The sequence below is a fragment of the Mizuhopecten yessoensis genome, unplaced genomic scaffold (genome assembly GCF_002113885.1).
Source record: "Mizuhopecten yessoensis strain PY_sf001 unplaced genomic scaffold, ASM211388v2 scaffold11115, whole genome shotgun sequence".
NCBI lineage: Eukaryota > Metazoa > Mollusca > Bivalvia > Pectinida > Pectinidae > Mizuhopecten > Mizuhopecten yessoensis.
Genome location: NW_018408887.1, coordinates 887593 through 903923, shown reverse-complemented (window position 1 = coordinate 903923; position 16331 = coordinate 887593). Strand labels below are relative to the sequence as shown.

At 34.6% G+C, this 16331-nt stretch overlaps 1 protein-coding gene across 1 annotated transcript; it reads left to right on the top strand.

The window, feature by feature from the left end:
- The first annotated feature begins 11969 nt into the window (after nt 1-11969).
- LOC110466064 (tRNA (adenine(58)-N(1))-methyltransferase catalytic subunit TRMT61A-like) lies at nt 11970-16331 on the top strand. The gene is made up of 3 exons (XM_021522339.1): nt 11970-12346; nt 13476-13742; nt 15732-16331. Exons 1-3 carry the CDS (start codon nt 12022-12024, stop codon nt 16151-16153), a joined length of 1014 nt encoding a protein of 337 aa, XP_021378014.1. The 5' UTR covers nt 11970-12021; the 3' UTR covers nt 16154-16331.

Sequence of the window (16331 nt, the reverse complement as noted above, 5' to 3'; positions counted from 1 at the left end):
TGTGCTTGGCTAGTGTAACAGCTGTTTGACAGAGTAATAACGTATTCTAACAGTGAAGTAAGGCTTAACATACATACGTAACTGCATTGTCGCAGGATAAGCAACATCAGTTGCCTTGTATATCTGTTATGATAGCTTGCTGAATAAAACTGGAACTGATCCTTCTACTTATTGCATGCTATATATCAGCCAAAATATATATACAGGTATGCGTGTGTATGAAATGTTGTGCAAAGACAATATCTCGATTGTAAAGTCAAATATTAAAATTATAAATGAAGTTTAGTATATGTTCCAGTAAAATGATAACAAACGTATGTGACAAGTGTTTTGATATCGTTTACACTTTCAATATGCAAATGTGGGTTATTCATCAAATCATTAGTTAGATAAACATGATAACCAACCAGCACTCGTTTGAAAACTATATTTATACAACGGTTTTCCAAATATGGCATTAACGTTTTCCCTTGTAGTACACAATTTATAACATGACTGAGACGGTTCTCTGGTAGAGACGGTTCTCTGGTAGGAAGCAACAGATATTGAAGCAATGCCGTTTACAGCGAATGTTTTGCTACATTTACAACGTAATACATACGTAATATTGATGTTTCTTAAAATATTCAAAAAATGTTTCTATCCCTAGGTTCTCACACCTGTTTCATACTTTGTGTCATATCCCATTCCCTTACCATGCCTTCTTTCTATTTTAATGTCTCAGCAACTCCAGTTATCATACTTTAAAAAATATTTTAGGGCGCGCTTTATCCCTTATTATATTTTTTTCACATTAGATGGGTAATGCACGAGCCTTAATGATAAAAAACACAGATTTTTCACATACCCCTTATTATACTCTTTGCATTAAGGGGCTAGAGGGACTATATATTAAACCGAAAAAGATACATGTTTTGACCTACCCTAGATTTTCCTGCCGACCATAAACATTTATAACAGAATAAAAAAAAAGTATTAACAGAATAAGGGGTGAACGTAACGTTTCCCATTTATGTAAAGACATTATATTTTATTTTTTCACATTAAGATGTGACAATCCATTATGTAAAATATCCTCGCAATGTAAAACAATGAACGTGTAGTGTGCGCGTTATTAATATAATAATGTTCATTATGGATTTTTAAATATATTTTCGGAGTTCCGGCAGCGCATCCTTCAAGGTTTTTTTTATTATTTTAGACAGATATTTTCCGGTTAAAGTTTGTCTCAGCACTCCTTATGTAGAAAATATTTTACTTCATTTGTTTATTTAATGAGTTAAAGAATAGTTCGCACCTTTAAATGCATATTTTGTTTTACATTATAGAGCGTCAGATTAGGTAATGATGATGTAGTATTAACTTTACTGCACATAGACAAGAATGTAAATGTAGTGTTCTTAAAAGTTTTTTTTAGTCTGTGCACTAATTTTCAAATCCTCAAATGAGATTATTCGATGCTTTTTTAAACATTGATATTCAACCAATCCCCCCATCTGGATATTCTTATATGGGGAGATGACGATCTTCCGTTCCAAACAAATGTCAACATCATACTTGCTGTTCAATCATTTATAAAATCAACGAAGAGGTTTGAAACTAATTAGTGGACAACTAATGCAACCAGAAATACCCCCTCCCAATGTCCCTCCTACCTTTTCTCCTTGCTGTTTTCATATCAACCAGAAATACCCCCTCCCCCTGTCCCTCATACCCTTTCTCCTTGCTGTTTTCATGTCAAGTAGTAGATTGTCCATGTATATATGCTGAACGTTTTGTGTTCACGTGGTATATATTAAGTTACTGTGCTGTTTTATCGGGATAGGGTATAGTAAGTTGTTAGAACGTGTGCCCAATCCCTTTGATTCTTTTTCCAAAAAATATTGTAAATGTCTAATGATACAGAATCCTACATAACACATGTTTTTTTTCTGTTCGAACAGGTCTGATGCCTAAATGAGGCTGTTGATTTTTAAAAACCGTCAGGATATTCGAGATATCATGTCCCAGTGCAGGAACGGGATTGATTCCATACGAGACATGTTGTACTTGACCCGGACATTAAACAACTTGACAACAAACCGTCTGTTTTGTTTATTCCTACTGGTACTAGTTTGGTTATTATGTGCAATAATAGGCGTCCATGTTTTGCACGTGAGCAAGATATTACCGTTCTCTGAATTCACGTATCCAACAGAAATGGATTTTATCTCAGTATACAAGAACTTCAAAAAGCACGGGAAACTGCCTCCGCATATGGAACTAATAAATCCCCATCCATTTCATTACCTTCATTTAAAACAGAAATGTGACTTCAAATCGGATAAGGAGACGTCTCTGTTAATTTTGGTAAAATCTGCTGTTAGCCATTCCCATCTACGTGATGGTATTAGAGCAACATGGGGTAAAACTAATGGAGGAAAAGTCCAAATTGTGTATTTACTCGCCTACAGACCGGAGTACCAACTGCAAATTGATGAGGAAGCATCTGCCCATGGCGATATCATACAGGAGTCTTTTATCGACGCTTACAGCAATAACACATACAAGACTATCATGGGATTTAACTGGGCATCCCAGTATTGTCGTAGCGCCAGTCACATTTTATTTGTGGACGATGATCACTATTTAGTTCTGCCAAATATACTTATTTACATAAACAATTTGTACACATCAAACATGGCCAATTTTATAGTAGGTTATGCATACTTTGAAGCAGAACCACATAGGTCCTCATCATCAAAATGGTGTGTTTCACTGGAGGACTACCCATTCGATAGATATCCTCCCTATCTCACAGCGGGTGCATATGTTGTATCACGGGATGTCGCCGATAAAATGGTGTTTAGTTTCCCGTATGTTAGGTATTTATGGATTGATGACGTTTATCTTAGCATAGTAGCTCATAAGTTAGGAATAATTCCCCAACATGAACCTAGATTTAATCAGCCGTCCTATTTGCTACACACAGAACCAAAACATATGGTATATCATGATTTTAAAACCAAAGAAGCATTTTTAAACATTGAGAAAGTCTTACATGGTTTTCCCTTAGTATCCCCGGCGTCAAAAATGTGTCGGTATTCTTGGCGATGTCTAGCTTCATTATTACTTTAACGAATAGAATGTATCATTAGCGATGCTTCAGGACCAATACAAGGTGTTAATGTGGAAGGTACCTAAAGGGATAACGCGTTAACATTGTACGACTGCCTTATTAAGAGACCCCACAAACAAAGTGTGGGACTTGCTACGTTTGGTGATATTGACATTATTCTTACTTCTTCGCCTTCTTTTATTTTTTGCTTCCGCCAAATGGTTTCCAATGTTTTTCTCTGCAACTGCGAACAGAATACCTTTGAAACATATGAAATACTCATGGACTCTGGAAGACATATTTCAATGTACGTAACGTGTGTCATATCAAGTATGGCCGCCGTGGCCTTTAATTGACATTTACGGGTGTACGCCAAGGAAACGCCAACGCTCCCTCTTTATGCCTGATTTTGCACCGTATTAGTTTTATGTACTATCATTTGCGACGGAAGCAGTGTGTCTTATTTCTATTACGGCCCCTGTTACAATTGAAACTTTTTAATGTTACAGTTACAAAGATGAGCGAAAATTAAAGGAAACATGTTTGGTGATTGGAGCCGTTCAAGGTTGTGAACACGAAATAGATAGCAATGAAAATATATTGAACACTTTCAACTTGTATAGTCCCATGGCGTTACCATATAAGATTCCAGTAAGTCTTCCCTTCACAAATGAACGTTTCATTAGCTACTTACAGACACATTTTTTCCCTAACCCTCACCTTTATTTCATTTTTTGTGTTAATGCATCAACAGTCAATCCCGTCCTATCGCTGTTTCGTGAATATATGGAGACGAATTTATTAAAGTACCGTGTACTTGTTTTCGAATCCTTATTTTAGGTATATTATTTGTATTACTGCAATATATGACAATAAAATCAAGTTTAAAAGGAAATTCTATCATCAAAATTATCATCTTTGTGCGTATAAAATGGTAATTGATACCGACTAGGTCAAGATATGTGTAGTAAGTTCGTGAGATTCAAAGATGAGTAGAAAATAGAATATCATGGACAAGTCTAGTATTGACCGGGAGTTCAAAGGCAGAAACAAAAGCTCAGCATTCCACTCAAAGATTGGTTATAATCATCCACAAATCACTTTTGATCCCATCTTCGCTTAGTACGAGGCATCAGAAACAGTTTGAGGAATTTGTGCTAAAATTACACAATTTTACAGCTTTGCATGAGGCATTGGTTGGCATGTGTACATGGGTGTACGCCAAGGTGATGCCAATGGTCTCTCCCTATGTCTGATTTTATAGACATTGCAAACTATTACCAACGCGTTATTTGCTCCGACTACTGTCCCAGCTTCAACTATATATAGAACTTTTAACTTTTTTATTTGTGATTCGAAACCGACCCAAGAATGTATAGGCCACTTGAGAAAACATTATAGTTTCGTTATTGGCACCATAGTAATCACGGTGTCCGTCCTTCCGTCCGTCCACAAGTTGGTTTCCGGCGATTATCTTAGAATCCAAAAGACTAACAATTTTTGAGAATTTGACATCGCGATACATTGTGATATGTAGATGTGCAAATAGATTTTAAAAGTTTCTAAGTCAGGGTCACTGTTACTAAATATAGACTTTGGGGTATGGTTCCTATCCCGGATTCAAAAAACGCGAATCATTTTGAAATTCGACATGGTGGTACACAGCGAAATAAAACTGTGCAATAGTGGTTTAAAAGTTGTTTTAATGTCAATGCCCTCGTTACTGTAAATAGACTAGTAGCTGGGTGTGTACTTCGACCTCGGTAAGTGCTCTAGTTATAAATTAAATAACAACCTGCATTTCCGATGCAGTCTCTTAAATATCATAGCTGATACTGATTTATTAATAATTATCCATCTGACCAGATATTTGTGAATTAAAGTGCCGAAAGCCCAACGACCCATTTACTATTTATGTGTGTGCATGATTGAAAGCCATCGGCAGACTTTTCTAGCAACTATTGTGATATGTTTTGATCTGATAATATGTATACGGTAATTCTGTGCTGAAACATGCTATGAATACCCTTACACACGCCATAGTGGCAATGATGGAACAGGTCCTGAAGGAGCCTCGCTAGGCTACATATTTTTCACAGACACATTTACTTGATTTGCATACATTTTTCTATACAGTAATTTTGTTAAAATATGAAATAGTCCTTTAGACTATTTCATATTTTAACAAAATTACTCCTAGACCGGAATAAAACCATGCATGCCCTTGACGTTGATATCATATACCCAAATATTCCAGAATTTTCTCTTAAATCACATCATGAGCTGGAATCATATATATGCAAGTGATCAAATTACCTACAGTACTTGTGACTAACTTCATTTACTACGTATACGACCTCAATTTTAGATATCGCAACCTTACCTGAAGAATCACTTCTTTTCAATCACCTCGAGAGTGTTGTTTCTCTATAAATCCCCCAGGTATGATAGATATCCTTGGAAACTAGTCAGGGGAATAAGACGGTATCCCGCTACAATCATGCAGCTTCGGCGAGAAAGGTCGGATGCATATTTCAGGACAAAAAAAAATGACAAAACACGCTGATAAACCACTGTTTTCTAGCATATTATTTGTAGGATGGTACAAAATGTATGACCTCTGAGATGGGAGTATGCTGAAGAACCTTTGGGTTAAGATTCTTGGTTGTCTAACCCGTTGCTTAAGGCAAGTCAATAATATGTGCGTTCCAAATTAGTTAACACAATATTACTTGACAACTGTCGCGTTTAAAATAAATGTTCGTTTTTCTGCTGTAAATAACAAAGAAATTACACGAATGAAATTATAATATATTTCTGAACTTCGGTAGTTTTCTCCTGCCCCCACAACTCGGCCCTGGTGGGGTATAAAATGGTCTTGTGTGGCTGATACGTATATGTACAGTGCTTACACAAATGTGGAGGCATTAGCGAAGTGACATATATAGGACTGATGCCGGGTCGTTTCGCATTAAATACCGTTCGTCCCGGGTCATTACGCGCTAGGTTATTTAGCTCTAAAAAATATTTTGGGCAATTCTTTTTTCTAGACTTTTTGAAAGTTTATAGATAATACAGACACATTTAGACTATCCCTTAATCTTCTTCAATATTAGACTCATACAGTATATTGTTGGCCAGAAAATCCTCCGGTAACACAATTGTTAGTGAAACATTAAAACAGCAACTTTTTAATCATCGACATCATTTTACTTGGAATTTATAACTTTAAAGATAATATATAAGTATATTAGGGCGAAACAAGTTGTCAACCATATGGGCGAACGGTATTTAGGGCGGTATTCAGGGCGGTATTTAGGGCGGTATTCAGAAGCTTCTGAAGAATCCATTGTATCGATACATTGTATCGATTATACAACGTATGAGCCCCTAAGAGTGGATTAAAATTGCTCTACTATACCTCGATAATTCAGGCGTTATGTCATTTATGTATCTATTCTGCAACAAAGTGACACACGTATGGGAATGATGAAGGAATTAGATTGCGAAGGGAGGCCGCATGCCCTTGACTGTCTTTGTATCGCCTTACCCAAGAGACTGAACAATAGCGCTAATTGCACACGAATTAATACCTAAAACGCAGAGACCTAAGAATTGTCTTACATATATATTTAGACCTAAATTTGATCCCAAGGGTACGTATTATACCATCAATTGGGAGAAATGTTACCGATAATCTATCTTTTCTTTCATTCATTCTTTCATTCTTTATTACCTTAAACTTTGCCGTTTATCAGTACAGTACATATTATACAGTACATATATATACAAAGAGAGAATACAACTTAAGCCAATATTTAAAAAATCTAAGTTTTCTAATTATATGTTAAGGTAGTCTCCCTAATTTCTTGATAAATCATTACATAAGGTTTGTATTTCTTAACCCCCAAAATTCGTTTACAAAAATTCAAATGCACTTTCTCAATACTGGAGCTTTGTGAAAGCCCAAAACTTCAGCTCCATAGTTTAGGACACAGTACACAAAAGTTGGGTTTCATTATTGAAGTATTTACTTTTACAAACATTGGATACAGCATATAGTGCTTTCCTACCTTGTTCTGCTAATTTCTCTTGTGTAATACTAAATGTACCATTGAATTTCATTAGAATTCCAAGGTAGCTAAAACTGTCAACATTTTCTAAAACATTACCATCATAAAACCATTTTTCTTCCTCCTTCAACTTACCACTATTTCTAAAAATTATGACTTTAGTTTTTTTCAACATTAACAATTAACTAATTCCTTAGTGTATTGTAATAGGGTGTCTAACATTTTTTGCAATCCCTCTGCCTATTCAACTAACAAAATCATATCATCTGCGTACATTAGAAGAAATAAGTTAATAGTTTGGAGTTCTATAGAAGGACAGTTATCAGTTAAAAAATGCATCTCACAATCATCCACATAAAGAGAAAACAAAATCGGTGACAATATTTCGCCTTGGAACAAACCATTCCTGCATTCGAAGAAATTAGACATTGAATTGTTGAATTTAACACAACATTTTACATCGTTATATAAAGAACGTATACTATTTAACAGTTTACCTTCTACTCCTTTCTTAATTGGTTTAAACCACAAATTCTGTCTGTTAACAAAATCGAAAGCTTTCTTATAATCTATGAAACAACAATATAGCTTCTTTTTCTTCTTTAAAGTTCTATTAATTAACGATTGCAAGACAAACACAGCATCTAAGGTTGACATATGCTTTCTGAAACCAAAGTGAGCGTCACTTATTTTAGAATAAGCGGTATCAAATTTCATAAGTCGATTATTTAGGTTGCTGTGAATATTTGTAATTTTCTTTTTATTCAAGATTTTTTAAGAAGAAGGCAGCAAAGAAAAAAGGAGAAAGTCAACAGAAAAAGGAAGAAAAGGAGCATCTGGTTTTTGCACCCGGCTTTAAACTGCAAGTACATGTAAAAAAAATGTACAGCCATATAAATGTACCTTGGGTTAATTATACCAAGCTTCCTTAAAAATGTGGCCGGGAAATGAGGGTTATACTCAGGACAAAATATATTTATATCATAATAGAGAAAAACTATAATTAGTTCAGACAGACACTTCAACTGAAATTCACAAAAAAGGGACAAAAATGTTGGGAGTTAAAACAAGATTCAATACAGGTATGGTAAAAGGGGCATAACTGCCAAAAAAAAGCATACAGATCAAGAGAAAAAGCCCTTGTGCTAAAATGCATGAGAACTGTGGGAGGAGTTGTATTGTATCTACTGACTTGACGATATTAAATTATTTAATTTTTGGCTTATAATTCCAGGAGGTTGTTCCATTTTTTCCATTCTCTTTCCAGTTTTCTTACAAAATTATCCCCCTTGCAACATGCTATGTATTTTTGTACAGAATGATGGTCTTTTATGCTATTAATTAAAGCATTTACTGACAGATAGTTTTGAAGGCATCTTGTTTTATAAATAAAGTGTTTGGTCATAATTAAAATATCATTATCTAGTATGTCGCTTATTCCTGACTGTAACACTATTCCGAAAAGGAAGGAATTTCTAAGAGCTGACAGGATACCATAATACTGCAGAAAGTTTGTGTTTATATTGTATTTGTTATTAAATTCATCATGTGTATAAAATGTATGTGTGGGGAAATCTTTTATCAAATCATTAAAAATAGTAATTCCACATCTATACTATTCAGGATAAAATACACACTTCTGATTTATATTTTAACTTTTATTATACCATAAAGGCAATTTTAAAAACGATTGTCCCTTTTCCCTTACAAGATCTTCTTTATAAGAAAGTCTACTCCATGCTTTAAATACATCTTTCCAGAACAAATCTGTACTTGTATTTTGGCATATAGATATAGTTTTACCACAGTTAAAGAGAAGATCAATATTGATATGTTTTAATAGCTGCTGCCATTTGCCTTGTTTTTGGAGAAGCCTCCTTATCCAACTTAATTTTAAAGATTCTATCAATGACAATAATTGTACCATCTTAAGACCTCCATCTCTATAATTTTTAACAACAACATCTCTCTTTATTTTATCAACTTTACCATTCCAAAGAAATTCATAAAGGATACAATTGAGATTATTAAGATTTTTTTCGCTGGTATTTGGTAAAGAAATAAACAAATGATTAAATTGGGATACCATTAATGACTTTATGACATGTATTTTACCAATAGGTGTAATAGATCTTCTTTTCCTGCTGTAAATATTTTGGCTAAACAACTAACTAGAGTAATTTCTCTATAATTATATGTGTCATTCTTATCCCCCTTTTTAAATAAGGAAATAATATTAAACTATTGACCATATGGAGGGATAGTTACCAGATTGAAATTTTATTAAAAAATTAAACAATACAATGTAATAAAACCTCGTTACCACTGATAAAAAACCCTCATTAATTAACAAATCATGGCCACATGCTTTATCTGTGCTTAAGTTTCTGTGCTTAAGTTATTCACAATGTCCAGTTAATAAAACTTAGTATTAGGTATATCATTTAAAAATCGGTTACAGCCTTATTTTCACAAGGTTTCTTGGATGACAAATTATTAAAATGTAGATAAAAATCATGTTCATCAAGTGAAGACTTCACATTATTCTTTCTGTTATTGAAATATCTATAAAAAATGGATTTTTTATCTCTCATGAAGTTCAACATGTTACCTTGATGTGTAACAACACTAAGGGGTAATAACAGTTCTTTAAGAAGATCGTTACGTTTTTTAACACTTTCAATGATACCAATTTGGCTCACATCATTACTGTCACAACAATAAGATAACTAGCTTCTTTATTTTCTAAAATATGACGTAAAGTTTCTGTATTATTATCATTCCATCTTATACGGATTCTAAACCCCTAAAACATGTAAAAGTACTCGGAACATTTCAATTTAGGTCCAGTTATAGCTGTAAGAAATTCTCAGATCCCTGTGTTGAAATGTATCCGCAACTTTTAGTCATTATGTAGTAGATTTGCTCTTTTGCGCTGAAGTGTAAAAAAAAAACATTTTTACACTTTAGTGAAGAAAGTAGTTTTTTGCACTCAAGTACAAATTAAAAAACTAGACATATATACTTTTTGGCGTCATGTAGTAATCTTTTAATAATCTTTAGCTATTTGTTCTTTTGCATTTTAGAGCATAAAAAACGTGTTTTTAATTACGTGTAAAAATGGAGTTTTTGGGTGTTTTTTTTTGTTGCAAAAACTACTTTTTCCATTGAATTAAGTGTTTACAACGCTTCAAAAATGGGAACCGGAATCATTCATTTTGTCGAAAGAGGTATGAGGATTTTTTTTTAATTAATGACAAGAAACATTTTCGGCATTATGTGCTTTGTTTGTACTAAATTGCAAAAGATTTGCACTTAAGCGAAAATATTTTTTGCCGTTATGTGATTTTTTGCCGTTAAGTCCAGTTTATTAAGTGTATATCTTTTGCACTTAACTTTGCACTTACGTAGTTTTGGTATTTTAACCTAAAACGGCGTCTCATATATACACAAGGCTGTATGTCACATGGTATATATAACTAAAGATACACGTGTATATAGATTAACGTAACAGTATGGACTTCATGACACGTGTAATTCGTTAATTTGTATTATAAAACTATTTTTTGCAAAAGAATTGTTTTTCATTCGCTTTTTTTTCGGAATCCAAAACTGAACTCGTCATCAGTTTGCTCTAATATCTATAACATCTGAAAAGGAATATTTATGGTCGTTATCATCACTTAGAGATGTATAAAACTGTCGCGGAACTAAACTGGATCGATAGTCGGCGACCAGGTTTCTGAATTGGTAGAGCGTCTGTCTAGAGTTCGAAGGGTCCCGGTTCGAACCCCGGTCTTTCCGTGCATAGAATGTATCATATACGTCTCTGTTGTCATCTGCTTACTGAACACACCAGAAACATAAGACGTATGTTATCAACTACGGGTTATACAGAGTAGACATGTGTATAACATATCTACCAGCAAAATGACAATTAATGTTATTGTTAGGATAGGTTAGACCACGGACTTAACAATCTAAATCCATGGTTAGACTGAGCTACCGTGAACAAGTCAAGTCAAGTCAAGTAAATTTTATTTAACGTCGACATAATTTCAAAGATAAACACAAGCTCGTTTAGTGAGCTTTTACAATCGACATAACAAATAAAACATGCATAAAACAAGGTTTCATTAATTAAACAAGATATGTTGATGCTGTAAAAGATACAAATAGAGAGGAAGCATCCAATAAAACATATTTAATTTTAAATAAATAATAATAATATTTAATGCGGTAAAAGTGGCATGTTACATTTATCACATTTTGAATTTCATTTATTATTTGATCTCATTTGCTTATATTATGAGATGAAGGAAAGATATAAAAAGAAGAACCGGCGCGTCGAATTACCCAATACTACCCAATACTACCCAATACCACCCAATACTACNTACCAGCATAGCATGCTCGACCTGCACCCCATTAACTCAGGATTTGTTAAATTCTTATTATTCTTATAAAATGTCATATATTCAACATAATCACAGATAAATTTAGAAACAAATCACAGGCTGATAATATATCATAAAAATAATAAAACTTAAAATTTTAAGATGCATCAGTATATATAAAGCATACTTCAGCAGAGCTTTGCACAGTGTCAAAAGTATGATTATCAGATGATACAAGAAAAAGTAGTAAACATAACAGAAAAACATTGTTGTGATAAGGATTCTTTTAGTTACGGTCAGAAATAAATAAATAAATAAACCAATAAACCAATTGAGACAAATATCGTACTGAGGTAAAATTATGGTGTGCTACCAAAATTATTTTTATCTCCCTTCGTATAACTCTTCAATTTTTCACACGTGTAGTTTCATTTTGAACAGCAAAGCCATCAACATGAGTTTTGCACGATATAAAAAGAAGATTGAGGAGGGAGATACGATAATTCTGTATCTCGGATATGAAAACATGCATGCCGTGACCATGAAGAGAGGCCAAACGTTCCAGACTAAGTACGGAGCCATGCGACACGCAGACGTGATAGGGATGGACTACGGAAGTAAGGTACAGTGCCCAAAAGGATATTTGTACGTGCTCCAGCCAACTCCCGACCTATGGACACAGAACCTTCCCCACAGGACACAGATCCTCTACGCCACAGACATCAGCATCGTCACCATGCAGCTCGACCTCAAACCAGGCTCGGTAGTCGTGGAATCAGGTATATAATATTGAAAAACTGGTTGAATTAATAATGTACATGCATGTTTAGAAATCATTTCTTGTCGGACATAAAACACTTGATGTTTGCTCAAATCAAACTGAAAACATATTTCGGAAAAAGTGAAATTAAGATTATTTAAGTTAATAATGTTCATAAAGTTAAGAAATTATGTGATAGGACATACAGGTGTCGGGACGTTTCGCCCTGGGTCGTTTCGCACCAAAATAGTTTAGTACTGTTTAGTTTTGTATGGCAGTCTTATGTCAGGCTTTTCTATGTCTCCTTTAGTCTTTGTTGTCATTAGATTCGTTATATTTGTACGTGGTCGACTGGGTCTGTAAAATGTGTTTGCTTTATATTACATTTATATATCAAGCTGTGAAAATACTTTATGTTGTACAATGAAAGGCTAAGAAAGTGCCAATGTCGTAGTTGACTCTGTTTTCGGGATATTGTGATTTATTTGAAAAACACACCTTGGTTCACCGGCGATCGCCTCGATCACAGGGACCTGAGAATTTGTTATAGCTATATTTGGGCCTAAACTAAGGTGTTCAGAGTAATTTAACATGTTTTAGGGGATTTAGATAGACTTTCGGTAAAAATACCACCCCCAATGATTATAAATACGAGAAGGGTGGAAAGATCTAGATGTCGAAAAGTCGATCCCACCTAACTTTCTTGCATCAAAAAAACATTTCTAGTTGTCATACGAAAGATGAATAATTTATCTTTTAAAAACCTCCCATATGCACGTAAAACGTATTCTCCTTCCACGGACATGATCTATTTCAGAGTTTCAAAGTTTTTCGCAGTCAGAGACACGTATTGTATATTCATGTAGTTGATGTCAGCCTGCATGCCAAAACATGCAGTGTTGGTTTGGTTGGATGGTAATTTTAGTGGGAAAAAATGGCTGCGCTTCCAGCAAATCACACCACAGGTCTTGGCACGTGGCTGACACCAAATTGCTCTGCAGACCTTAGTTTAGCTCAAAATATAGCTGTAACAATTTCTCGGGTCCCTGTGATAGGGGCCATTACATTGCAGGCCTAGACACTTGAGAAATATTAATATTATCTGACAGTCCAGCATCATCAAAGTTTCCTTCTGTATTGCATCATAGGCACCGGAAGTGGTTCATTGTCTCATTCTATTATCCGGACCATTGCTCCGACGGGACACCTTCACACATTTGAGTTTCACCAGCAGCGTGCGGAGAAGGCAAGAGAAGAGTTCTGGGAGCATGGTCTGAAAGAGTATGTAACAGTCGCACACCGGGATGTCTGTCAGGACGGGTTTGATTTGGAAAACATTGCAGATGCTGTATTTCTTGATCTCCCCCGACCATGGGAAGCCATGTCAAGTGCTAAAACTGCCATGAAAGTTACAGGTATTTTGATTTTATTAATTATCAGTGGTAAAAAAAACTTTCTCTTGACAGTTCATTTATCAAAAAAAAGGGTGGTTTGGATTAATAAGACTTACTGCATAGAACTTGTTTTTCGTGATTTTTTTTATTATTATTACAGTGCTATCTTCGTGCAATATTCACTAAACACTCTTGGGTTCTTTATGCCGTTTATTCTGTATTTTAAAAAAAACCTGCAAGTACAAATACAACACATTTCACATTCACTCAATTCTCTCACATAGTCTATTTATATCAATATCTCTAAAAATAAAATAATACATTTCAAACTTACCCCACAGATCCTGCAAGGGTTTACAGAAATTCCTTTGTCTAACAGGCGATGTATGACTGGCAGTTGTTACAAAGTGTTTAACATGTAATACTGTACATGAAATAAATAAACACCTTATAAAACCATACTAATTACTACACTTTATAATTTTTGCCCTACATTTCGCAGTCCAGTGACTTTAACAGCATCTTCATTAATGTTAAGTTTTTGCGTTTAGCTGTGTGTTTTATGCTTTATTTTAAACATTTAAAGTGTTAGACTAGCTAAACCTGGACTGTAGTTATTTGAGACACGGTGCATTTCAAATCATGCATCATATGCTGAATGTGGCCTATATTTCAGGGTCCAGTGATCATGACTTTGACAGCATCTCAATGTTAAGTTTTTGCATTTAGCGTTGTGTTATATGCTGCATGTCAAACATTTAAAGTGTAAGACTAATTAAACTTAGACTGTAAGTTGGGATGATCATGACCATCTAAAGGGTTACAACGTCAATGTTTTAACAGAAACAGACAACAAACATGGCTGCAGTATACTGGCTTCTGATTGCAGTATACTGGCTTCTGATTGGACGAAATTCAGATATTGTTTGATTTCGCTAATACTTTCTATGTAGGTGTATTTTGTCACTGCGAACTCAGACGCATTATCCATTTCCTGATTTGACAAAATGGCCACCTTATAATAGCTTCTGATTGGTTGAAATTCAGTTATTGTTCGATTTCAATCAGATTTGGTAAGTACATGTATTTTGGCACTGCGAACTCAGTCGCAACATCCATTTTCTGATTTGACAAAATGGCTGTCGTATATTGGGTTCTGATTGGTCAAAATTCAGTATCTGTTCCATTTCCCTAAAAATCAGTATGTAAAAATAAGTGTATTTTAGCATTGCAAACTCAACTGTGGCATCCATTTTCTGATTTGACAAGATGGTTGCCGTATATTGGCTTCTGATTGGTCGAAATCCAGATATTGTTCGATAGCTCAAATTATATATATGTAGGTGTATTTTGTCACTGCGAACTCGGCTGCATTATCCATTTTCTGATTAGACAAAATGGTCGCCTTATACTGGCTTCTGATTGGTCGAAATTCAATTATTGTTTGAATTCACTAAAAATCGGCATGCAAGTGTATTTTCGCACTGTGAACTGAACCGCGACATTTGTTTTCTGATCTGACAAGATGGATGTCTTATACTGGCTTCTGCTTGATTGGTCGAAATATAAAAATATATTTTGATTTCGCTCAAATTTGGTATCCGATGTATGTGTATTATGGCACTGCAACTTCTGTTCTCCTATTAACATTCGTTTTTCCGAATGCGGGGGTAGTTTTGGGGACATCTGTAATGGCTGGCTCCCATTATAATATTAGCACTTGTTCCTTTTATACCCCCAAGTATTGCCAAACTTGTTTATAAAATGTAAAATTCAGAACTTCAGCTCAAACTTACAATGCTTGACACATTAAATCCTGTGGACAGATAAGACATATAATTACGCGTAATATTTGTTTATAGTCTAAGGACCCACCATATAATATTGTACATACAATACTTTGTACATTTGATAAGAAATTGTATCACCAATAGTAAAATTACACATTTACCAAAATTAGAGCATATTAAAATGTATTTTTTATGAACATTTTTTTCTGCATCATTTTAGGTGGGAGACTTTGCTCTTTTTCACCTTGTATAGAACAAGTACAGAGGTCTTGTGAATATCTGCGGGACTTGGGATTCGAGGAAGTGACAACAATGGAGTGTTTGCTTCGTAATTTTGATGTGAGGACAGTCAATCTACCTATTGTAGATATGGGCCCAACGGGACATCCCAGTAAAGAGGACACATCGCAAAACACAGACCTTAAACAGGAGGTGACTGAGCAAACTACTTCCCAAGTCAAGAAACTGAAATCAGGAAATAGGGACTCAACATCTCAACGTGAACTTAAAAATGTGCCACCATGTTTTGATCTCATTGGGAAAAAGGAAAGTGAAAGCTTCTTTTTTAAGACTGGAATAACACCAACTAATATGCCAGGACATACCGGGTTCCTCACCTTCGCCACTTTGTATCCCTCATGAGTGAATGTTTGTTAATTCTCTTGTGCAGTTATGATGCTTATAATGAAATTACTAAGTATATAACAGTTACATCGGTCAATTCTACCCAGTAACTGTTTAACATTCTAGTATTTTTTATGTGATACAACAGCAATTTAAAACAAATCTTGTGTAAAATTAAAATATAACACCAATACAA

Bases quoted from the DNA above. Each gene is read 5' to 3' on its own strand.
- LOC110466064 (XM_021522339.1), top strand. From the start codon at position 12,022: ATGAGTTTTGCACGATATAAAAAGAAGATTGAGGAGGGAGATACGATA. The intron at 12,347-13,475 runs GTATATAATATT...ATTGCATCATAG, and splicing joins CTCGGTAGTCGTGGAATCAG to GCACCGGAAGTGGTTCATTG. The intron at 13,743-15,731 runs GTATTTTGATTT...GCATCATTTTAG, and splicing joins AACTGCCATGAAAGTTACAG to GTGGGAGACTTTGCTCTTTT.